At 48.3% G+C, this 19496-nt stretch overlaps 7 protein-coding genes across 7 annotated transcripts; 6 read left to right on the top strand and 1 right to left on the bottom strand.

The window, feature by feature from the left end:
- Window positions 1-1589: 1589 nt before the first annotated feature.
- N7519_004677 (glycoside hydrolase family 15 protein) lies at window positions 1590-3355 on the top strand (the record flags this gene model as incomplete). Its single annotated transcript, XM_057291453.1, is given in 6 exon segments — window positions 1590-1608; window positions 1680-1985; window positions 2037-2847; window positions 2904-3203; window positions 3215-3221; window positions 3251-3355. The coding sequence occupies 6 exon segments, from the start codon at window positions 1590-1592 to the stop codon at window positions 3353-3355; spliced, it is 1548 nt and encodes a 515-aa protein (XP_057152655.1).
- A 1245-nt stretch (window positions 3356-4600) lies between these two features.
- N7519_004676 (protein kinase) lies at window positions 4601-6121 on the top strand (the record flags this gene model as incomplete). Its single annotated transcript, XM_057291452.1, has 5 exons — window positions 4601-4846; window positions 4923-5265; window positions 5325-5632; window positions 5689-5854; window positions 6036-6121. 5 exons carry the CDS (start codon window positions 4601-4603, stop codon window positions 6119-6121), a joined length of 1149 nt encoding a protein of 382 aa, XP_057152654.1.
- Window positions 6122-6246: 125 nt separating this feature from the next.
- On the bottom strand, window positions 6247-9082 carry N7519_004675 (uncharacterized protein; the record flags this gene model as incomplete). Its single annotated transcript, XM_057291451.1, has 5 exons — window positions 6247-7143; window positions 7211-7441; window positions 7499-7742; window positions 8155-8965; window positions 9013-9082. 5 exons carry the CDS (start codon window positions 9080-9082, stop codon window positions 6247-6249), a joined length of 2253 nt encoding a protein of 750 aa, XP_057152653.1.
- Window positions 9083-9871: 789 nt separating this feature from the next.
- Window positions 9872-10872, top strand: N7519_004674 (uncharacterized protein; the record flags this gene model as incomplete). Its single annotated transcript, XM_057291450.1, has 3 exons — window positions 9872-9892; window positions 9914-10327; window positions 10354-10872. 3 exons carry the CDS (start codon window positions 9872-9874, stop codon window positions 10870-10872), a joined length of 954 nt encoding a protein of 317 aa, XP_057152652.1.
- Window positions 10873-11767: 895 nt separating this feature from the next.
- N7519_004673 (uncharacterized protein) lies at window positions 11768-13272 on the top strand (the record flags this gene model as incomplete). The annotated part of the gene is made up of 3 exons (XM_057291449.1): window positions 11768-11949; window positions 12005-12238; window positions 12297-13272. 3 exons carry the CDS (start codon window positions 11768-11770, stop codon window positions 13270-13272), a joined length of 1392 nt encoding a protein of 463 aa, XP_057152651.1.
- A 1341-nt stretch (window positions 13273-14613) lies between these two features.
- N7519_004672 (uncharacterized protein) lies at window positions 14614-14936 on the top strand (the record flags this gene model as incomplete). Its single annotated transcript, XM_057291448.1, has 2 exons — window positions 14614-14641; window positions 14749-14936. 2 exons carry the CDS (start codon window positions 14614-14616, stop codon window positions 14934-14936), a joined length of 216 nt encoding a protein of 71 aa, XP_057152650.1.
- Window positions 14937-16064: 1128 nt separating this feature from the next.
- Window positions 16065-19362, top strand: N7519_004671 (VAC14 family protein; the record flags this gene model as incomplete). The annotated part of the gene is made up of 10 exons (XM_057291447.1): window positions 16065-16132; window positions 16202-16364; window positions 16424-16594; window positions 16650-17337; window positions 17387-18183; window positions 18233-18337; window positions 18392-18510; window positions 18565-18634; window positions 18697-18857; window positions 18915-19362. 10 exons carry the CDS (start codon window positions 16065-16067, stop codon window positions 19360-19362), a joined length of 2790 nt encoding a protein of 929 aa, XP_057152649.1.
- Between the last annotated feature and the right edge of the window lie 134 nt (window positions 19363-19496).

Raw genomic sequence — 19496 nt, 5'->3', positions numbered from 1 at the left:
TATAGTGAGGCGCAGTTGTTCACCTGGGAATAGGGCAGTCCTCAACTGCCAATGCGCCATATGGTATTTTTCCATACTAGATTTTGATTTTCGATACCACGAATTTACTATTACCTCCTTCGTACAAATTCTAAGTACTAGGAACTAATTCCTGTAATATTACCTTCTATAGGGTTAATTGCTACAATAAGAATAGTCGGCCATATAAGCGGCCGTAGCCTTCCTAGGTAGTCTTTTTATAGTAGCGTACTAGTCGTGGCGACCCACGTCGTGATATAGGTCAGAAGGTAGTAGAGCGCGATGGGAAAGACAGCCGAATCCAAAGGGACTAGCAGCCAAGATTTTGTTTATCCAGGCTGTATTCCAACGGTAGACGCTGCGAAAATAGCAGGGAATCGGACATCTTATTTCGTAGGTCAATATATACAGTAGCAGCAACTGAGAGAATAATGCTCTGCTAGTATACAGATAATCTATGATTTCTACACTTCATATATATCTGCATACCAGAAATGGACTTCATACTCGGGTTCACTGCGAGACATACGATTGATTGCCTTGATAGATCGGCACTGAGGCTTTTTTAAGCCACACCGAACACCGAGCAACGTCAGCCTGCAAGCCATCTGCTATATGCTGTGCATAAAGATATCCTTTTGAGTGTACCATGTTTGTGCTTTCCCTGTTTCCCCAGGCTTATGCATCTTCCCTGTCCTTCTTATGATGAACACTCATTATTCCAACAAAAGCAGTATCCTCGTCAAAAGGTTTATCCCGCATTCTGGACATCTATGGACTGTGTCTCCCCGTTCACGTGGCTCGTATCAGGGCTTCTTTCGACTGGCATAGCGAACACGGAGATCGAGTGTGCATCCGATGAATATGTCAAGTTCCTCTCGCCGACAAGCCAGTCATGTGGCTCGTATATGGCCTCCTACATTTCCTCGGCCGCGGGTACTTGGCCGATCCAAATAATACCGAGCACTGTCAATTTTGCCAACTGAGCAATATAAATGAGTATCTTAGCACAGTCAACATCCGGTACGAGGATAGCTGGAGGAATTTTGGCATTGGCTTGATGTATATTGTGGTTAATGCAGTGGGCACCGGAGAGAACAAAGGGCATGAGGGACATAAAATACAATAGGTGTTTGATAGTTGGTCATACTTTTGCGGGTTTTGGCGCGGTCTACTTTTTTGGGAATGCCACTTATCCATAACTCTACACATACATACATGTATGTCATTCGACTGGTACAATCATAGAAGCCCGTTGCCTGAGACATCGACACGGACTCCTCACTGCAATATATGTCAGCTCTCGGTTTCCCGGTCAGATTCAAGTAACCGAGCTTGGATAAAGGATCATTTGAAATCCTGTATTGCTGACTTGTCAGCTCGGGAGGTTATCGGAAAAGTATTGAAATCGTACGATCTACGCCTTCAAGCACTTGGATAGGCTGCCATCTGATTGACCGGTGATTTATCGGATTAGCCTTACTCGGTTCGGGACCTGGCAATGCCGATCGATGCCGATCACGATCAATATAAACCCAATGTAACTCTACATCCACTTCGACACCTTTCCAATGAACATCATTATCCTAAGTTTTATAGAGACCAATGTGAAACTAAATTTCCGACATGCCTGACTGCTTGGTGACCTAATTTCCGAACAGTGTTGGCTGTCAAACATATAAAGAGGCTAGGATTCCCAGAAGATCCCGAAGATCACACTATCACACTATCACAATATTACAAAATCATTAAATCATACATTATGTTGACATTGAATGTTTTGACGGCACTGTTGGCACCTGGTGTGCTATCATCTGCCTTGCCTGCTCGCGATCTCAATGCCCGTGCCGATCCGAAGCCTGCTGCTCTTCAAGCCATCCTGAACAACATCGGCGCCGATGGATCTGCTGTTTCGGGAGCATCTGCCGGCGTTGTGGTAGCATCCCCATCTAAATCGGATCCCGATTGTGAGGCCCATTCCTTCTCGAATTTGAATGATAGAAACTAACAGCTGCTAGACTTTTACACCTGGACTCGTGATGCAGCCTTGACATACAAGGTCTTGATTGATGAGTTCATTGCCGGAGATACCTCGCTGGAATCTACCATCCAGGACTACATCTCTGCTCAAGCAAAGCTGCAGGCCGTGTCTAACCCATCTGGCGACTTGTCCGATGGATCAGGACTTGCAGAGCCCAAGTACCACGTGGACTTGACTGCCTTCACGGAGGCCTGGGGTCGTCCTCAGCGCGACGGACCCGCTCTGCGAGCGACAGCTCTGATTACCTACGGTAACTACTTGATTTCGAAGGAGAAGACATCTGTCGTCAAGTCGAACATCTGGCCCATCGTGCAAAATGATCTGAACTATGTTGCCCAATACTGGAACCAAACCGGATTCGATCTGTGGGAGGAGGTCGAGGGCTCCTCGTTCTTCACTATTGCTGCACAACACCGGGCATTGGTGGAGGGCAGCGCATTTGCCAAGGCGCTGGGTGAGTCGTGCGAGGGATGCGATTCCCAGGCACCTCAGATCCTATGCTTCCAGCAGTCCTTCTGGAATGGCAAGGCCGTTGTTTCTAACTTTGCCAACAATGGCCGAACCGGTCTTGATGCCAATTCCGTGCTCACTTCGATTGGAAACTTCGACCCCAAGGCTCCCTGCGACGACGTGACCTTCCAGCCTTGCTCTGCTCGTGCTCTGTCGAACCACAAGCTATACGTTGACTCGTTCCGTAAGATCTATCCCGTGAACAGCGGTAAGGAAGCTGGAACTGCCGTTGCTGTTGGACGTTATTCCGAAGACACTTACATGGGCGGCAACCCATGGTATGCAAACCTTCCAATTTCATTTGTGTAGCTTCGGACCTTGCTAATATTTCTAGGTACTTGACCACCCTGGCCGCGGCCGAGCAGTTGTACGATGCTCTTTACCAGTGGAAGCAACTGGGATCGCTGGAAATCACCGAGACCAGTCTTCCTTTCTTCAAGGATCTTGTTTCGTCTGCCGCCGCCGGAAAGTATCCCAGCTCCTCGGAAACTTACACGTCCATCACTGCCGCGGTCAAGAAATATGCCGATGGATTCATGGCTGTTGTTAAGGAGCACACGCCTAGCGATGGATCTCTATCCGAACAATTCACTCGGGACAACGGCAGCCCGGCCTCTGCTAAGGACCTGACCTGGTCCTACGCAGCGTTGCTGTCTGCTACCCGCCGTGAGGCTGGAACAGTGCCCCCCTACCTGGGGCGCGTCGACTGCCAATAAGGTGCCCTCAAAGTGTGAGGGAAGCTCGGCCAAGGGAAGCTACACGACACCATCAGTCGGCAAGTGGTAAAGGGTGGAGATGCGGTACCAACAGCATCTGACTGAGCGAGGTAGTGCATCATGTGTCGATTTTCTCTGGCCTAGATGCATTTCTAATGGGTTGGAGGGTCTGTGAAAGCGAAGCAGTGGTTGCTTGCAAGCTGCTTGTAAGACCTCTTTTGCCCCTTTCAGGCCTTTGTCCCTTTGCCCTTGTCAAAGTACATTAGAGAGCTGCATTACAGTACGTAGATCATCAAGGGTTATGTTAGAGAGGTTATTGATAGGTTACAAACCCGTTTCCTCGCTTGTTACAGTCGCGTAGTAGAGAAAGTCGAGAGAATGGAATGTTCATCTATAACATGTTTGTCACGCTAGGATGACCAGCTACAATAACATGTTGAGTCCATTGCGACATGCTAACCCCATTCCTAAGTAGTGAATACCGACACCTGAAATGGATCTGGACCTGGCTCAGGTTACGACCCTCTCTCCCACAATACTTGACAGCCCTCAACCAGTCCACTCTGTCAACAAGGCCAGCAACTCAGCATACATTTCCTCCTCCCTCTCGATCTCCTCCCTTCTCTCGCATCCCTCTCCATTTCCTCCTTCCTCTTTATCTCCTTCATCCTCTTTATCCACCCCACGGTGTACTCATCCGGGTCCCAAGCTAGACGCCATGTGTTCCTCTCTTTGACCTTCAGATTCACATATTCCTCCATGAGCTCCTTCTCTCCGGGTTCCAAGAGATGAAGTCTCTCCCGCCATACCTCGGAAAAATCTTCGTCTTCATGTATAGTCGGTCTGAAGAATCGCTGATCAATCTTTTTCCAATATATGGCGTCAAACGCAAAATTGTTCCTTGCAGCATACATAATCCAAAAGTCCCCACTTTGCCAACTATCCCGCATCCGACCAGATAGCCGCTGGCTTTCTACTAGCTTTTTATTCCGGATTGCCTCGTCCTCGCATTTCCGCATTGCCTCCAAAAACGTCTGAAGCGGTCTCTCATACTCCTTACACCACGCGCCGTGAGATATTCCAAAAGGAATGTGCAAATGAAAGCAAAAAGGAATAATATCCATGTCCCTAAAATAGTACGCGCCGACTTTGGAAGGCTAGGAGCAAGTTAGGCCCAAGCAGATAAAAATTAATTTGCCACAAAGGGGCTAGCCGCCGCCCCCGAAACACGACAACGTCACGAGACAGATAACGCGAGAGTGTTATATCACGTTTACAGGAGACCACCTGGGCACCTCAATCAATCATTTCCAAAATGCGTCTCCTTCCTGCGTCATTACCACGATTCGCACGGCCACGTTTCCCACAAGTTACTCGGACATTTTATCGACCAAACCACATAATGGCTGAGGGAGAAGCAATCGAGGAACAGAGCTTGCCGCGCTACCATGAAAGACGTTACTACCCCGTCAAAATTGGCGATGTGTTGAAAGACCAATACCGAATTATCGCAAAGCTTGGATACGGCCGTATCCACTGTCTGGCTTGCCTGGGATCAGAGGTTTGTAAATCCTTATCTGATTCTAAAAAAGATTGTTTGGAATACTAGTTCTCACCCCCTTTATAGGGCCAAGCAGTACACTTCACTCAAAGTGTGTGTTAGCCATGACACCGAATCTTCTCCAGTTCTCAACGAGATCAATATGCTGCGGCGTTTGAAGAGATTCGCTGACACCGAACAACGCGACCTTCCCGGAGTGGGCTTTACGCGTCTTGCCGACGATATCTTTGAGATTGATGGGGCTCCCATCGATGGCCGACATTACTGCATCGCCTCGAGACCCGAAGGCCAGAGCATGCGCGTGCTACAGGAGACATTTCCAAATGCCATCCTGCCAAAGCTTCTTGTGAAATCGATCATACACCGCTTATGGTTCTCGGTTAACTGGTTTCATTCAACATGCGGTGTCATACATACTGGTATGTTCAACCAAGAAGCGAAGCCTTCTATCTCAACTCACTCACCATAACCCGAGCAGATATTTCGCCTCAGAATGTTCTTATGCTACTCGAGGATCATAGCAGCCTTAAGGACATCGAAGACCAAGAGTTGCGGAGTCCTAGCGTCCCCGTAACCACGACCAATGGAGCGGCTCCCGTGTATAGGTCTCGACAAACTAAGTTAGAGCTTTCAGGCCTCCCGGTCCTTACTGATTTCGGGCAAATGCGACTAGCCGAAGGGCAGACTAACCAGGATTGGTGGATGTCTGATTTATACAGGGCTCCAGAGGTCCTCTTAGGCTTGCCATGGGAATATCCTGTCGACGTGTGGTCTATTGGAGTTATGGTAAGTACTCACACGTACACTCTATAATAGCATCTAACCTAAATCTAAACAATCAGACACTAGAGCTTCTGGAAGGGAAGAATCTATTTGACCCTATTGATCGGGTCAACAATCAGTATGTTCTTCCGTTGGCATTAGCCCAGTATATTGGATATCTGGGTCCTCCGCCGCTGGAGATGCTACGCAAAAGCCCACTCTTTTCGACCTATTTTGATGAACAGGGTAAGTCTGCTTCCATTCTTAGGCTGGGGGAAACTTAAGCTCACCTGATATAGGCAACTGGGCATCCGAGCCGCCTATCCCCAAAGCCTCTTTCGAGGACTTCGTTACGACAATACCCCCCGAGAGGAAAAGGACCAGTTTCTCAGGTTCATACGCAAGATACTAACCTGGGATCCGGAAGTGAGGGCCAATTCGTACGAGCTTATCCAAGACGAGTGGATGATGAGGCCTCCTTCCGAGGAAGATATCGCAAACTGCATGGGTTAATGAGATGTCCACGGGTGTATGTAGGTTCAACGGTTATTGTACCTATGTACTAGGTTGCCTCCAGAATATTAATTTGACCAGGGACTAGTTATCCCACAAAAGACCTTAAAAGCTTATAAGATTACCTAGGAACGCTCCTTTACTGAACATATCCAGGTGGCCCCGTTAGATACAGCACATAATCTTCCGGGACCACAGCGCCAAGCTCCGAGTCCAAGGTAGTGACCATTAACTGCATGATAGGTCCCAACCATATGGCAGCGCTCTGGCTTGGCCTTGGATCCCAAGGGCACGTCATAATATGGTTGGTGAACTTTGCGCTGCACAACGTAGAGGGTCTTCCCAGGTCCCAGTCTCGGACATCGCATCGGCTCCAGCAGGGCTAGCCAGTCGGAGTGATTCACTTCATCACCAAACAAGATACCAGCTCCTTTTCCATCTCTGATCGGTTTCAGAAGGTAGTCGTTTTGGAACACATTCGAGGCTTTGCAATTCTCGATAAATTCGTCCAAGGCTGTCGACCCCGGTAGAATCGTGTGAGCTAAGCCTCGCTGAAGCCATTCCGCCTGTTTAGAAGTGATGATGTTCCTGAAGACTAAATTGGTGAGTTCTTCAAGAACAAGTCCCAGCATTCTCTTATCATGGGCAAGTAGGATAGTTCGCATATCGTTGAAACACCGCAGGCTGATCTGACGTTTCATCTCCGGATCAAGAGCATTGATCTCCCGCTGGTGAAGTTCGAGAGAAATCTGGTGAATCTCTTCCACGACCTCGCCGGACTCGGTGGTGATTGTTTCAACAGCATCTGGTTCAGCGAGGCAGCACAGCTTGTATCCCCTTTTCCCAGACTGGGAGGGATCTGGGATGAGCCGGAGAGTGTCCGGAGTTATGAGTCGTGGTTTTATCCCAATTCTTTTCTGAGCAAATTCTATAAACATCGCAATATCACTCCCATGTTCTTCGCCTTTGACAAGGTGCAAAGGAAACTTGTTGTCAAATAGGTCCAACAATCCACCAAGGATCTTCAGAGTTAAAAACCATTAGCAATCTGCCTCAACCCGGCCTTCAGATCCCCATCACTCTGCTTACCGTTTCACCTTCCACGGCATGAACCAGACCCCGGGACCCAAGATTGAATGCCGAAAGTGAGTCTTGACCAAATCCGGCATGCATGTAGCCATTCCAGCAGAACCTGGCGTTGATCTCGCAAATTCGGAATACCTCCATACCAGCTTCATCTTTCTCTACCAAAAAGTCTGGTCTCCAAGATCCTTGTCGCTCATTCCATGGTGGAAGCAAGTCTCGGTTCGAATCCAGCCACTATTCCAAGACCATTCAGTATACCATAACACTACAATGGAAGGGACAGCGGCTCACGCGCAATAGGTCTTCCTCTTCTGGTTCCAACGGCATGCGCAGAGGAAACCGGGCTTCATCATCTGTCCACCATCGCCCGACAATATCCCCGATTGCCAATTTCAGGGCGAGGTGCAAGTTTCTCATGCCATCATCATGTCGTTGGGTGATCAGCATGGGGCAAGGACACGATGCATCCAAAGATCCGACTGGCCATGAAGAGGAGCAGTTGCTCAGCTTTGAGATATAACTGCGCCGGTTTTGGCTTAGGAGGTTCACTTCTAATCCTTCTGGTGACACGGGTGTGTAGTCCACAGAATCTGGAAAGTTGATCAGATGAAGAGGGTCGAAAATTTTGTTTCGCATTTTTTACGTAGACGTTTTGTATGGGGTAATGGGGAGATGAGGGTGATATGCAAGTCTTTGCTGGAATCAAACTATCAAACAAACTACTCCGCAGCAATCCAGAGCTAAGGGAAACAATTCAGATCCCGTATATTGTAGATCCCCATTTCCTGCATGGAATATAATAGGCCTGCAGGGACGAATACGAGATGTCCACCCGCTACGTATTTACGTAACGTAATGTATGGCGAGTATCGATTTGCAAAATTACATTGTGAGATCGCAAATTACAATACAAGAATGACAATGTTCATGAGCCGCAGGGCCCAAACGGTGTCGCATCCCATCGGACTCGCCGAAGATGTCGGTTAGGATCCTTGACTTCATTACGTGAATGTAGCCATCGACGATTATCCATCATGATGATTGATCCTTGGGGGAGACTCTGGGGTGGCAGATGGAGAGTCTCTTCCTGGGCACCGCTGTACAGAATTTCTTTCAGTTCATCCAGGGCTTTGCTAGCATCCAGAGTCAAAGGAATCGTGATATCTTCCCGAAACCGCAATTGACTACCGAGACTTCCCCTTGGGTTCACCGCGAGCAGATTGCCCACGATATGCTGTTTCCCTGCAGTTTTGGTGAACTCGAGAGGGACGGTGATCTTGTAATTACAGCTGGAGAGCCATCGTTGTGCAAGAGGGGAAAGCAAGGTGAGGAGTCGATCCACATTCAACACGGATAATGTCCCACCACCGCAGCGATCCGGCTGAAGGACTTGAAGGGCAAAGAATCGTGGGGGTTGCTCCTCATAGCTGCAGTCGGTATGCCATTCGAACCGAAACATAGTCTCTGATCGAGCTTGGTGTCCATGGCTTTGAAAACTCGCTGGGGAGGGCCGAACATCCCAGAACCAACCACGTTCGGCGCTGTGGGATATTGGGAGACCGTGGTGGTGATTTTTGTGGAGGTTGGATATCAGGCTCTGGAGATATGTGCTATTCTCGTCACTAAACCCCAGTTGTACTTGAAGAACACCTTTAGCTTCAAGAGTCTCATATACGTCTCTCAAGTGAGAGGCATCAGAGGCGAGTGCTAGTTTGGTAACCTCGATTAGGGGTACAAGAGTGGAGGTTCTTAGATCTCCTTTTCATGGTTAGTATAAGCGAAGGAAAACATTACATGAGACTCACGGGTGGGATGGGTAGAATAGCTAGCAGTTGTCACTCTAGCTATAGGAGCCGCACGGAAAAGGCGATGCATTTTGCGCATCCACCACAGATGGAAAGCTCTCAGGCATAGAATGGCAGTCTGCGCTTCAACTATATATATACCAGCAGCTTCGAATACAACCGGGGGAAAAATATGAGGCGAATAATGTTGCATACAGGGTAGAACGGCGCAGTTTTAGATATTCAGATGCGCCCCTTTCGATCGGTCATATAGCCCTGTGGGAAATAAGACGCGTTTGTAATGAACAATGCTGTGTGACGGGCATGCAGATTGAGTAATACTGCATACTCCGTACGTCAAGGAACTTTCAGCTTTGCTGCATGGATATATCTTGGATGCTTCGTGGAGAGAAAAAATCAGAAAATGTGTGACGATCCCATCAAGAGGCCCCTCGTATATATGAGGCTGAGCTGACCCACTCGGGAAATATAGAGAGCGTACTCCGTACTCCGTACCGAACTTAACTATGTTTCTGCTAAAAAAGGGAAAAAAAGAAAAAAAAAAAGAAGACGCATGTAAATGCTCCCTATATTCAGCTCATGTAAGGGCCTCCTGGAACTGTGCTCTGGTTCACTCAAACCAGATGTGTTCCCAGATGGCGTTGGATACTTCTCTCCAAGTTCCAACGATTTCCTCAATAACATGAACTAAGTCCCCGAAACGTCTTTACCAATAGGCTACCTTTGGCGTTCCTCTAATGGTTCATTCTCTCGACCGTCGCAATCGCGCTGTTTGCTGGTGTGTCTACTCCAAACAAAATCCCAAACAAAACACCACCCTAATACCGAGTAGAGACATCTAGTCCCAATACTCGGAGAGATGCTCCAGAATCGTCTTCATGTACCCCCATCCCAAGCCTAGGAGTTAACCTCTGCCGTCCTTGCCCTCCATGGCGCTCTGACTGTGGTCTCCGGCCCTGCTATCGGCCATTTCGCCGACAGGCAACAAGGTCATAAGACAGCACTACTGTTATCTCTTGGATGGTGCATTGTCGGAACGTGTATGGTTGCCGGCGTTCAGTCAGTCCCTATACTAATGTTAGGCCGTGTGTTGCAAGGCATCACGGGGTCTGCTGTGAGGATTGTCGGCTTTGCAACCGTCGCAGACACTATCAGTCCGAACCATATAGACTTCGCAATGAGCTTAATGATGTCTTGCACAAATACTGGAACAATCAATGGGCCCGCTCTTGCTGGCTTGCTTTTAGAGGCTACTGGTTACTGGATAACATGGTCGATCCCGCTAGTTGTTCTAATCATAGATTTAATTGCACCCGTGTGTATGATCGAGAGTCCGTCCAGCTCTCCCTCCTCTACGCCCCACAACAGTCTAACAGAGACTGCATCTCTGCTTTCATCTTAGAGCAACTGGTTCCCAGAAACGGAAGTTTCTGGAGGATAATGCTACGCGACGGTCGTGTTCTGACTTGTCTGCTGATTATAATCTCGGGCACGACTGCGAGCACGAGTTTCCATGCGACACTTCCTCTCCATGTCGAAGAGAAGTTCGGATGGGGCCCGAGTGCTACTGGGTTCCTCTTTGCTGGCCTTGTCGTTCCAGGTGTCTTGATCGATCCCGTTGCTGGTTGGGTGCGTGGTCGAATCGGAACACAACGACCTGCCGTGATCTGTTCCATTCTTCAGGCAATTATGATAGGCCTAATGGGCACTGCTGGTAGCGATGTCCCTTGGGCGAGTGCTCAGTCTATGGGTAAACCGCTCTACATAGCTTCTGTCATTGGTATATGTACATTCCGATCATTTGTGTCTGGTATCGCGCCTCTCGAACTGATGAGTAACTCGCGCCTTCCTAAGATGTGAATATGACCGCACTGGAAAGTATGGTATACTCTACATATGTAGCTACTGCTAAGCCAATTCAACCTTTGTCCCGACGGAGATGTCACGCATATTCTCCATGTTGGACGTTGCTCCTTCCTTTGGGATGATGATTGGCCCAATTATAGGTGGTTCACTAAAGGAAATGGTCGGCTAGAAATATATGAGCTGGACTTGGAGTAAGTTGTTTAAGCTCACTGGACTGGTATGTTTGCTAATAGTAGCAGGTCTCTTATATCCGCTCCTCGCTGGTATTGCACTGTGCTTCTTAGGATCTAATGACACTGATGAAGAGATCCATTCTGAAGAAGGGGCATAGTTTAGGAATCTTTTGTTTCTTAGGAGAGGAATCGTCAACTGTATAGATTCCAGGAATTCGTGGTTGTATAACAGATACAAGCTATGTTGTACGGTTTATTACTCCGTAGTGTTGGCCAACAATCCTCCCTACTGTGGACACGTGTGTAATTTCAAGGTATCGGGAGGCCTAGCGTGGTTTAAATTACGATAATTCAGTATTGTGATTTTGCAAAAATTCAATGTTTTGATGACATGTTCATGTGGAGAATACCTGCAGGCACACCCGTGGACATATTCAGCTGGTCAATCTAATCTACAACATACATCAATTTACTCCGTACATATTCATTCATGTACGAGTTACATTTGGTGGCACCTACTAGAAGTTCAACTACGTACTCGCATAATATATTGAGGATTGATACGTCAAAGTTCAATTTCCTTTCTTTTCCTCTGCTTGGATCCTGTTATAACCCCTCAGATTCAACTATTCTGAGTCTTCCAACATATCCCCCATTTTACCCTATTCCGTTTTCCTGCCTTGAATTGGGATTATCCGTGGCTGATTCTCGCAGCTATGGCAACGAAAAGTTACACATTGGCAGAGGTGCTAGCCGTGGCTAAGACACATCCTTTCTACAACCCGGACATTGTGTACCCCGCCGATGCGGAAACGATCGAGAGTCTTCGGAAAACGGTCACTGACCAAAAGGAGAAGCCTAGACTCCAGGACCAGCCACTTCTTGAGAAGAAAACACTGTAAGGCAATGCTGGCAGACTTTAGTTACACTATAGCTAGGCTAATTTACTTCAGGTACAAGGCCATTGAACGACTTACACATGATGTGGACCCACGAAACACCTATCGACAAAGCTCCTATATGAGCATTACTGGTGGTGGCTCTGGTGGGGTGCCCATGATGTTTGCCGTGGATGTGCACGAGAACCGTCGACAGAGATCGCAAATGGGGGAATTTCTCAAATTGTGCGGAGTCACTCAGCCCGGAGATTGGGTCTTGTCCACCCATAGTGCCGGTGGATTCTACAGGTATTTAGGTCCGAATTAGCATAAGATGGCGTGGATATCCTAACTAAGAAGCAACAAGGTCCCTCGATCTTATGACGGAAATCATGGAGAATGCCGGAGCCACGGCCCTCAGCGCGGGAAGCTATATGCCACCTGAGGATGTCGCTAAATCTCTGGCCGACTACCATGTCAATATTCTAGCCGGCGACAGCAGCCATGTCGTCCAAACTGTCTACAGTATCTCCCTCATGGCGAAGGAAGACCGTGACCGCGTCAGACTCGACAAGATCATCTACACCTCTGAACCCCTGACTGGTCCACAGCGAGCATTCATCAAGACGATTCTTGGCGAGGTCAAGATAATTTCCGTCATGGGAAGTGCCGAGGCCGGTCCCTGGGCAATCAGCAGCCCGGACCTAACAGGGGAGCAGAGCCTGACCAGCAACAGCACGGACTTCGTCATCGACACGCGCAACATGGTAGTCGAGATCGTTTCACCCTCTGTAATCGACGGCGTATCTAACCCTGATCCGATCCTCCTTCCACAGGGAGAAGAAGGTCTCATCGTGCAGACGTCTCTCCAGCGACTGCGCAACCCGCTAGTGCGCTACATCACCGGCGATATTGGCTCCCTCCACCCACTCCCGACCGCAGCCTGTGCTGTAGTCCCCGAAGCTGATCGGGACCATCTACGTATATTGCGTATGCACGGCCGCGACCCTCGCTTCAGCTTCAAGTGGTTTGGTGGCTATTTCGAGTTTGATAGGATTGCTGCCTTCATGCAGGAGGAAGAGTGTGGCATTCTGCAGTGGCAGATCATTTTGGGCCGACTGGAGAATTCACCGCAGGCGACGCTGGAAATTCGGTTACTTCGGTCCCCGTCTCGGGATGGAATTTTATCGGATGACGCTCTTATCAAACGCGTTGAGGCTTTCTTCATCGTGCTCCCTGAGAATGAACCTCTCTTCCGAATCGTGTTTCTGGATGGCCTTGGAGGGTTTGAACGGAGTGCTACCGCGGGGAAGGTTATCAAGTTTGTGGATCGATGGCATTGAACCTTCCAAGGTTGGAATTGTGTCTTCTGTGTGGATTATATCGGCTGAAGAGACCACTAGATGGCAATAAATGTCACACTATACGGATACCACATATTAAAAGTTCTGCAGCAAAGAGTTTGTAAGAAGAGTATGTATCCGTATAGGATTGGAAAGTGTCTCGGAAGGTTGACTCTAAAATGGGTTGCCCTAACTTTGTTTGTAACTTTGTTGAACTACCCAATTAGGTCTTGTGATGTGCGGATTAGGAAATTCCCAAGCAATCGAACAAACACACAATAGTAGTTCTTGGCGCCAAGAAATTCTTCTGAATGGCCTGCGTATTTCTCTCCACATTATATTTACCGTTTATTGGAATAGTTCGAGTTAATGATCCAATATTCAATAGTTGGTAAAATCATTGGTTTCTAAATACTCAGTAGGGCTTCCCATAATTGTGTCTACAGCACGGATCATCCATCACGTTGTAGTATTCCATAAGGAGCACGAAGTCCACAGGTACTAGTCGAGATTAGGGAATCTCCAAGGCACAATGAACTAAGATAACAACCTTGGAAACGCCCATATCCACTCAGATGCAAGTCTAAATGCGTGATTAATATATAGCGGGTCGACCGGTCTGTGCGAACAGAACATCGAGAACGTCCACGAGTCCCTAAGTCGCGTGGTGTCTATAAAAAGAAACATTCCACGTCAAATGGGATGGTTATGTTCAGAGAATATATGGTACTATCTGAGTTCAATTCTATCCATTCCATATTCTACTAATTTTCAGAAAAAGTCCATACCTAGAATAGTAAGATGTATAGATGAAACATACGCATTGTCTTAGCCTCTCCGGATATTGAGGCGCTAATTTAGTCGAGTTCTCCCCACACCCCCCTTTTCTTTTCTGCAAGGCTTCTCTTCTTCTCTGCACTCTTTATGACTTTTGGGGAATTGTACCCTCTTTACTCTCATTCAATTGATTTAAATCTCTTACATTCTTTAACCCCCACTGTCCCGCTAGTCCGATTATCCATTTCAGACCCTGCACCTCCCGGAACAATCCTGCATATCCTAAGTCTCGGCTTTTAGACCAGCGCTTACTGAAACCACTATCATTATCGAGTAAGCCCTCTTTCCTACATATGTAGGTATTTATATCCACAGGATGTCAAGCTTGATCATCAGGGACTGATCCATGGTTCTGCGCAGAGACGTCAATTTTTCCTCCACAGCTCCGCTCCCCTTACGTTCCACGTTCCACGTGGGATCGTCGTCTTCTATATCCAAGCATATAGCATCTAGCATTCTTTCCCAATTCTGGAGAATATCCATCACTGCATTTCAACCGTCACAATGGGTCTCATCGACAAGCTACAAGCCAGTACGTTCCGCGACCCCCGAGAAAAAGCACCCAGCGGAAGTGCTACTTCACTGCGGAACTGAAATGCGACCTTGAAATACTAGGAAAAATAACTAATATCGAAGCAGAACTCAAGCTCTACCGCCTCGAACAGCGCTATGCCCGCCGCAAGCACCGCAGCACCTTCTCCACAGGAGCCCAATACGTCGACGGCGAATATGTTTACTCGGGCGCAAGGTCGCCTACTAGTACCGTCTCCAAACACTCCACTGGCAGCTGGCGCCCATCAGGATGGGGCAGCCAGACGTCGCGATAGCGAAGTACGTTTCAAGTCGACATGTCTGAGCGATTATTTGGGTTATCGGCGCCATTCTCTTTCTTCTACTTGTCTTTAGCATTTTCACCCCTTTTCTCTCCTTTCTGAAGACCTTTTTCTTCTGTTTTATACCTTTGCGTGATGCTTCCGCGGAGTCTCGACGAATTCTTGTACAGCCACACACCATGTCTGTTTTTCTTTTTCTTTTCTGGGATTGTTTACCTTATGATTTCTATGTGTCAGCGGGAACCCATGTTCGAAAAGTTGGGATCTGCTCTCTGCTTTCTCCTTTTGGATTTTGGTATCTCCTGCGATATGCCTGCTTGGTCATGTATGCTTCTCATCTTTGTCTTGTTTCATAGTCTTCGTTTACTTGGGCTTTGATGTTCGTGCTCAATATCTGAGATCTCTCTTGTTCAAACACACAGTACAAGAATAGTTGGCTGCTCATGTGGCCTCGTCCCTGACGACATAAGACTTCGATAATCCGATCTGTTTGGGCCAAGATGGTATTAGGAACTCCAATGTGTCTTTCGATGTACTTTTCAGGTGTTTCTGTAGACGTTTCCACGGCCCATGCCTTTTACTGCCTTTGTATACATGTAGAAAGGGCTCTCCAAGTAGTCAAGATCATGTTTCGAAGGTTGGTTTCGGTTCTTTGTTCTTGGACTTCTTTCATCTTGCTCAAAGATGTATGAACACACAAACAGCAAATAGAATAATACATATAAAAAAAGCATGAAGTCCATAAACTCGTTACAGATTAGGAACCACCTGCAGGTGTACTGGATTTATCTTCAGAATATAGACCTGGAAGGCCTAAGGCGGTAAGGCTCGAATCTGCGGACCTTACGTCACACCACCGCTCTGGTCTCTCCATCTCCACACTGCCAACGCATCTCCCTCATCCTGTGGTTGCATTTTTGCTTGTGATTACGGTAAAAAAGCTGCCGGGCAATCTGGACTTTCTTGTGCGCTCGAACTATCATCAAACCTACCACTCATCCTCGACTTTCAAGCTCCTGACCGTTCCGCGACACCCAACCCGCCGAGATACCCTCGTTCACGATGAGCATTGCTTAGCCGACCATAACTGGGTAAAGATTGCAGCACAGGCTGCTTTGAGCGATGGATCAAGCAATCCAGCGGTTATTGAACGACAAGCTCTACGACAGGAGGAAGCAGGGAGCTCTGGAGTATGCCCGCTCAGTTTCATCGCTCCGCACTTGAAACAACCCATACTGATCACTGTTTATTTACACTAGGCTTGAGAAAATTGTCCGCGACGCTGTTTGCCGAGGAGAGCAGGAGAAAATACAAAAAATCGTTGAACAGCTCTGCCACGACTATGCGTACGCCGTGCACCAACCCCATGCCCGCAATGGAGGCCTGATCGGGTTGGCTGCTGCCTCGATCGCACTGGGATCGGTGAGTGGTGGCTATAACCAAGGACTTGGAGAAGAGCTTGGCTGATACCTGGCATATAGGAAGGAGTTGCGCCGTACTTGGGTGAAATTGTGCCGCCTGTACTCGCATGCTTCTCCGACCAAGATGCGCGAGTGCGGTACTACGCATGCGAGAGCATGTACAATATAGCCAAAGTGGCCAAGGGAGAGATACTGTTGTTCTTCAATGAGGTTTTCGACGCGCTGGCTAAGGTGAGAGGTGTCGATAGTTTTAGTGGGGCATCGCATATGCTGACATGCAATATAGCTTGCGTCCGATTCGGAGCTATCAGTCAAAAATGGCGCGGAACTTCTGGATCGCCTTGTGAAAGATATTGTGGCTGAATCGGCAGCTTCGTATGTGTCGATTCTACAGCTCTCCGAAAAGGAAGCTACAGAATTGGAGAATCAGGAAGACCAGGAACTTCCCATGGCGTTCTCTCTCGCACGCTTCATTCCTCTGCTTAAAGATCGGATTCATGTGATCCAACCGTTTACTCGCAACTTTCTGGTCTCATGGCTTACCCTTCTAGATACAATCCCTGACCTAGAGCTCGTGAGCTATTTGCCAGAGTTCCTAGAGGGATTGATTAAGTTCCTGGGCGGACCCAACAAAGACGTAAATATTGCAACCCAGGGTTTACTTGATCGGTTCTTAGGGGAGATCAAGAGGATTACCCGACTTAAAAAGGGGATTGAAGAAAGCCGGAAGAGTCAGAAGAGCAACAGACAGTCGGTTGCCAGCGATGTGATGAGCAACGCGACAGAGCAAAATGCCCAGACCGATGGTGCTAGTGAGGACAAGTACGACGTTGCCGTTGCAGACTCGGTCTCAGATACGACCGTCGATGATGAGATCGCTCAAGCCGATGGAGATTGGATCCCGGGACAAGATGTACAAATCGACTACCCCAAGATTCTTGATATTCTTGTCGGATTTGTCAACACCTCTTATGGTAAGAGTGCCTCTATCTCTCTGGCTTTCATCTGCTTACGTTCGTTTAGAGGAGGAAATGCAATTGACGGCCCTTCGTTGGCTTGATTCCTTTTTCGAAATCAGCCCTGAAGATATTCTTCCTTTCGTTCCGCGGCTGTTGACTCAGGTACTCCCGGCCATGTCCAGTGGCTCGGATCAAGTACGGAAAGCAGCAAATCAAGTCAACACGTCCCTTGTCCAATACATCTACTCCCTGTCAGATGACACGACCGAGGAAGCCCAGGCGCCATCGTCAAAGATCCCTTCCACCACGGCCAGCAAAGAAACCATAGAGCGAAGATCATCGACTCCAGGAGTCAGGCCTTCAGAGACAGCGAGCATTGACACGAAGAAGCAAACAGCACAAGAGAATTCCATTGCGGCTACACCACGTAGTAGTGTTGTTTCCACCCCGCTGCCTCCTGCTGACCTTGACTACGCTGCTGCTGTCAACTCCCTCACTCTACAATTCCTCAATGAAAATGAAGCCACTAGAGTTGCGGCCCTTGTGTGGCTCATCATGCTCCACCGTAAAGCCCCGCGGAAGGTTGTCGCTTTCAACGATGGTACCTTCCCAGCTTTACTAAAAACGCTATCCGACCCTTCAGAAGCGGTTGTAACCAAAGATCTGCAACTCCTTTCACAGATCTCAAGGAACAGCGAGGACAGCTATTTTACCTCTTTCATGGTCAACTTGTTGCAGCTCTACTCTACAGACAGGCATTTACTCGAAGTGCGTGGAAATCTGATCATCAGGCAGCTTTCTCTGAACCTGAGCCCGGAGCGTATCTACCGGACTTTGGCAGATTGCCTCGAGAAGGAAGAGGTAATGTTCGGTACACACATTGAGGTATTCCATGCTAATATATCATCAGGATCTTGAGTTTGCCAGTATCATGGTCCAGAACCTGAACAACAACCTCATCACGGCGCCCGAGCTCTCGGAATTGAGAAAGCGCTTAAGAAATCTCGATTCGAAAGTAATACTCCCGGACACCTTGTCTTGCATTCTTGAGACTAATGGAAACGTTTAGGATGGTCAAATGTTCTTTGTTGGGCTTTTCAGATCGTGGTGCCACAATGCTGTCTCTACGTTTTCACTCTGTCTTCTTGCCCAGGCCTATGAACAGGCATACAATCTTCTCCAGATCTTGTCAGTATACCAGCTCAATTCACCACGATAGTCTGCTGACAAGACCATCCACAGTGCCGAATTGGAAATGACAGTTAATATGCTAATCCAAATCGACAAACTGGTACAATTACTTGAGTCACCAGTATTCACATGTTCGTTTCTCTCCGTCAATACAACTCCAGTCCCAGAAGCTAATCCCAATAGATCTCCGCCTCCAACTCCTTGAACCCGAAAAATACCCCTTCCTTTACAAATGTCTCTATGGCGTCCTCATGCTCCTCCCCCCAGAGCTCCGCCTTCGCCGCCCTCAAGAACCGTCTAAACAGCGTCAGCAACATTGGATTCCTCCACCCCGGACCCCGCAGGTATGGCCCCTGCCCCCCGCATTCTATCCTAAGGTTTACTGAGACGAATTTCCCTAGCACTACCCAAACAGCCCCACCTTTCGACCGTTCCACAGGCACCCGCCTGAAACCCCGCGACGAGAACTCCATCCGCTGGGTCGAACTGCTCGACAAGTTCAAGTCCGTCCAGGAACGAGCCCGTCGATCCCAAGGCTCCACCCGCCAGTCCTTCGATCAGTCCGGCCCTATGAACAACCCCTCTCTTACAGCTGCTCTCTCTGTCGCCGCTGCAGACCGTCCTAAGGAAAGATCTGGTCTACCCGATGCCCCGCGCGGTGCCCCGGGCCCTAGTAACGCTGCTGCTGGAAATGCCGGGCTGGGAGGCTCTGGTGCTGGTGTCAGTGGCACGGCTGCTTCGCGTGCATTGGACAGTGCGGCGAAGGGTGCGTCATCTTCTCACAGACACAAATCGGGTCTTCCAAATCTGGGCCGGTTGGGTATTGGAGGACGGAGGTCCAAGAAATAGTTGCATTTGTAGCTCGAGCTGGAACTTGGCTCGTGCATAGACCTTTCTTGTTGTGTTACTTAGCTGGATCGTTTTGTTGCTACCATACCCGAGATCGTTCTTCTGTCAATAGTTATCGTCTGTGGATAGGTAAC

Source organism: Penicillium mononematosum (genome assembly GCF_028829835.1).
Source record: "Penicillium mononematosum strain IBT 11891 chromosome Unknown utg000002l:1.0-8112719.0:1.0-8118358.0, whole genome shotgun sequence".
Taxonomy (NCBI): Eukaryota; Fungi; Ascomycota; class Eurotiomycetes; order Eurotiales; family Aspergillaceae; genus Penicillium; species Penicillium mononematosum.
This window is presented reverse-complemented; position numbering and strand designations above follow the sequence as displayed.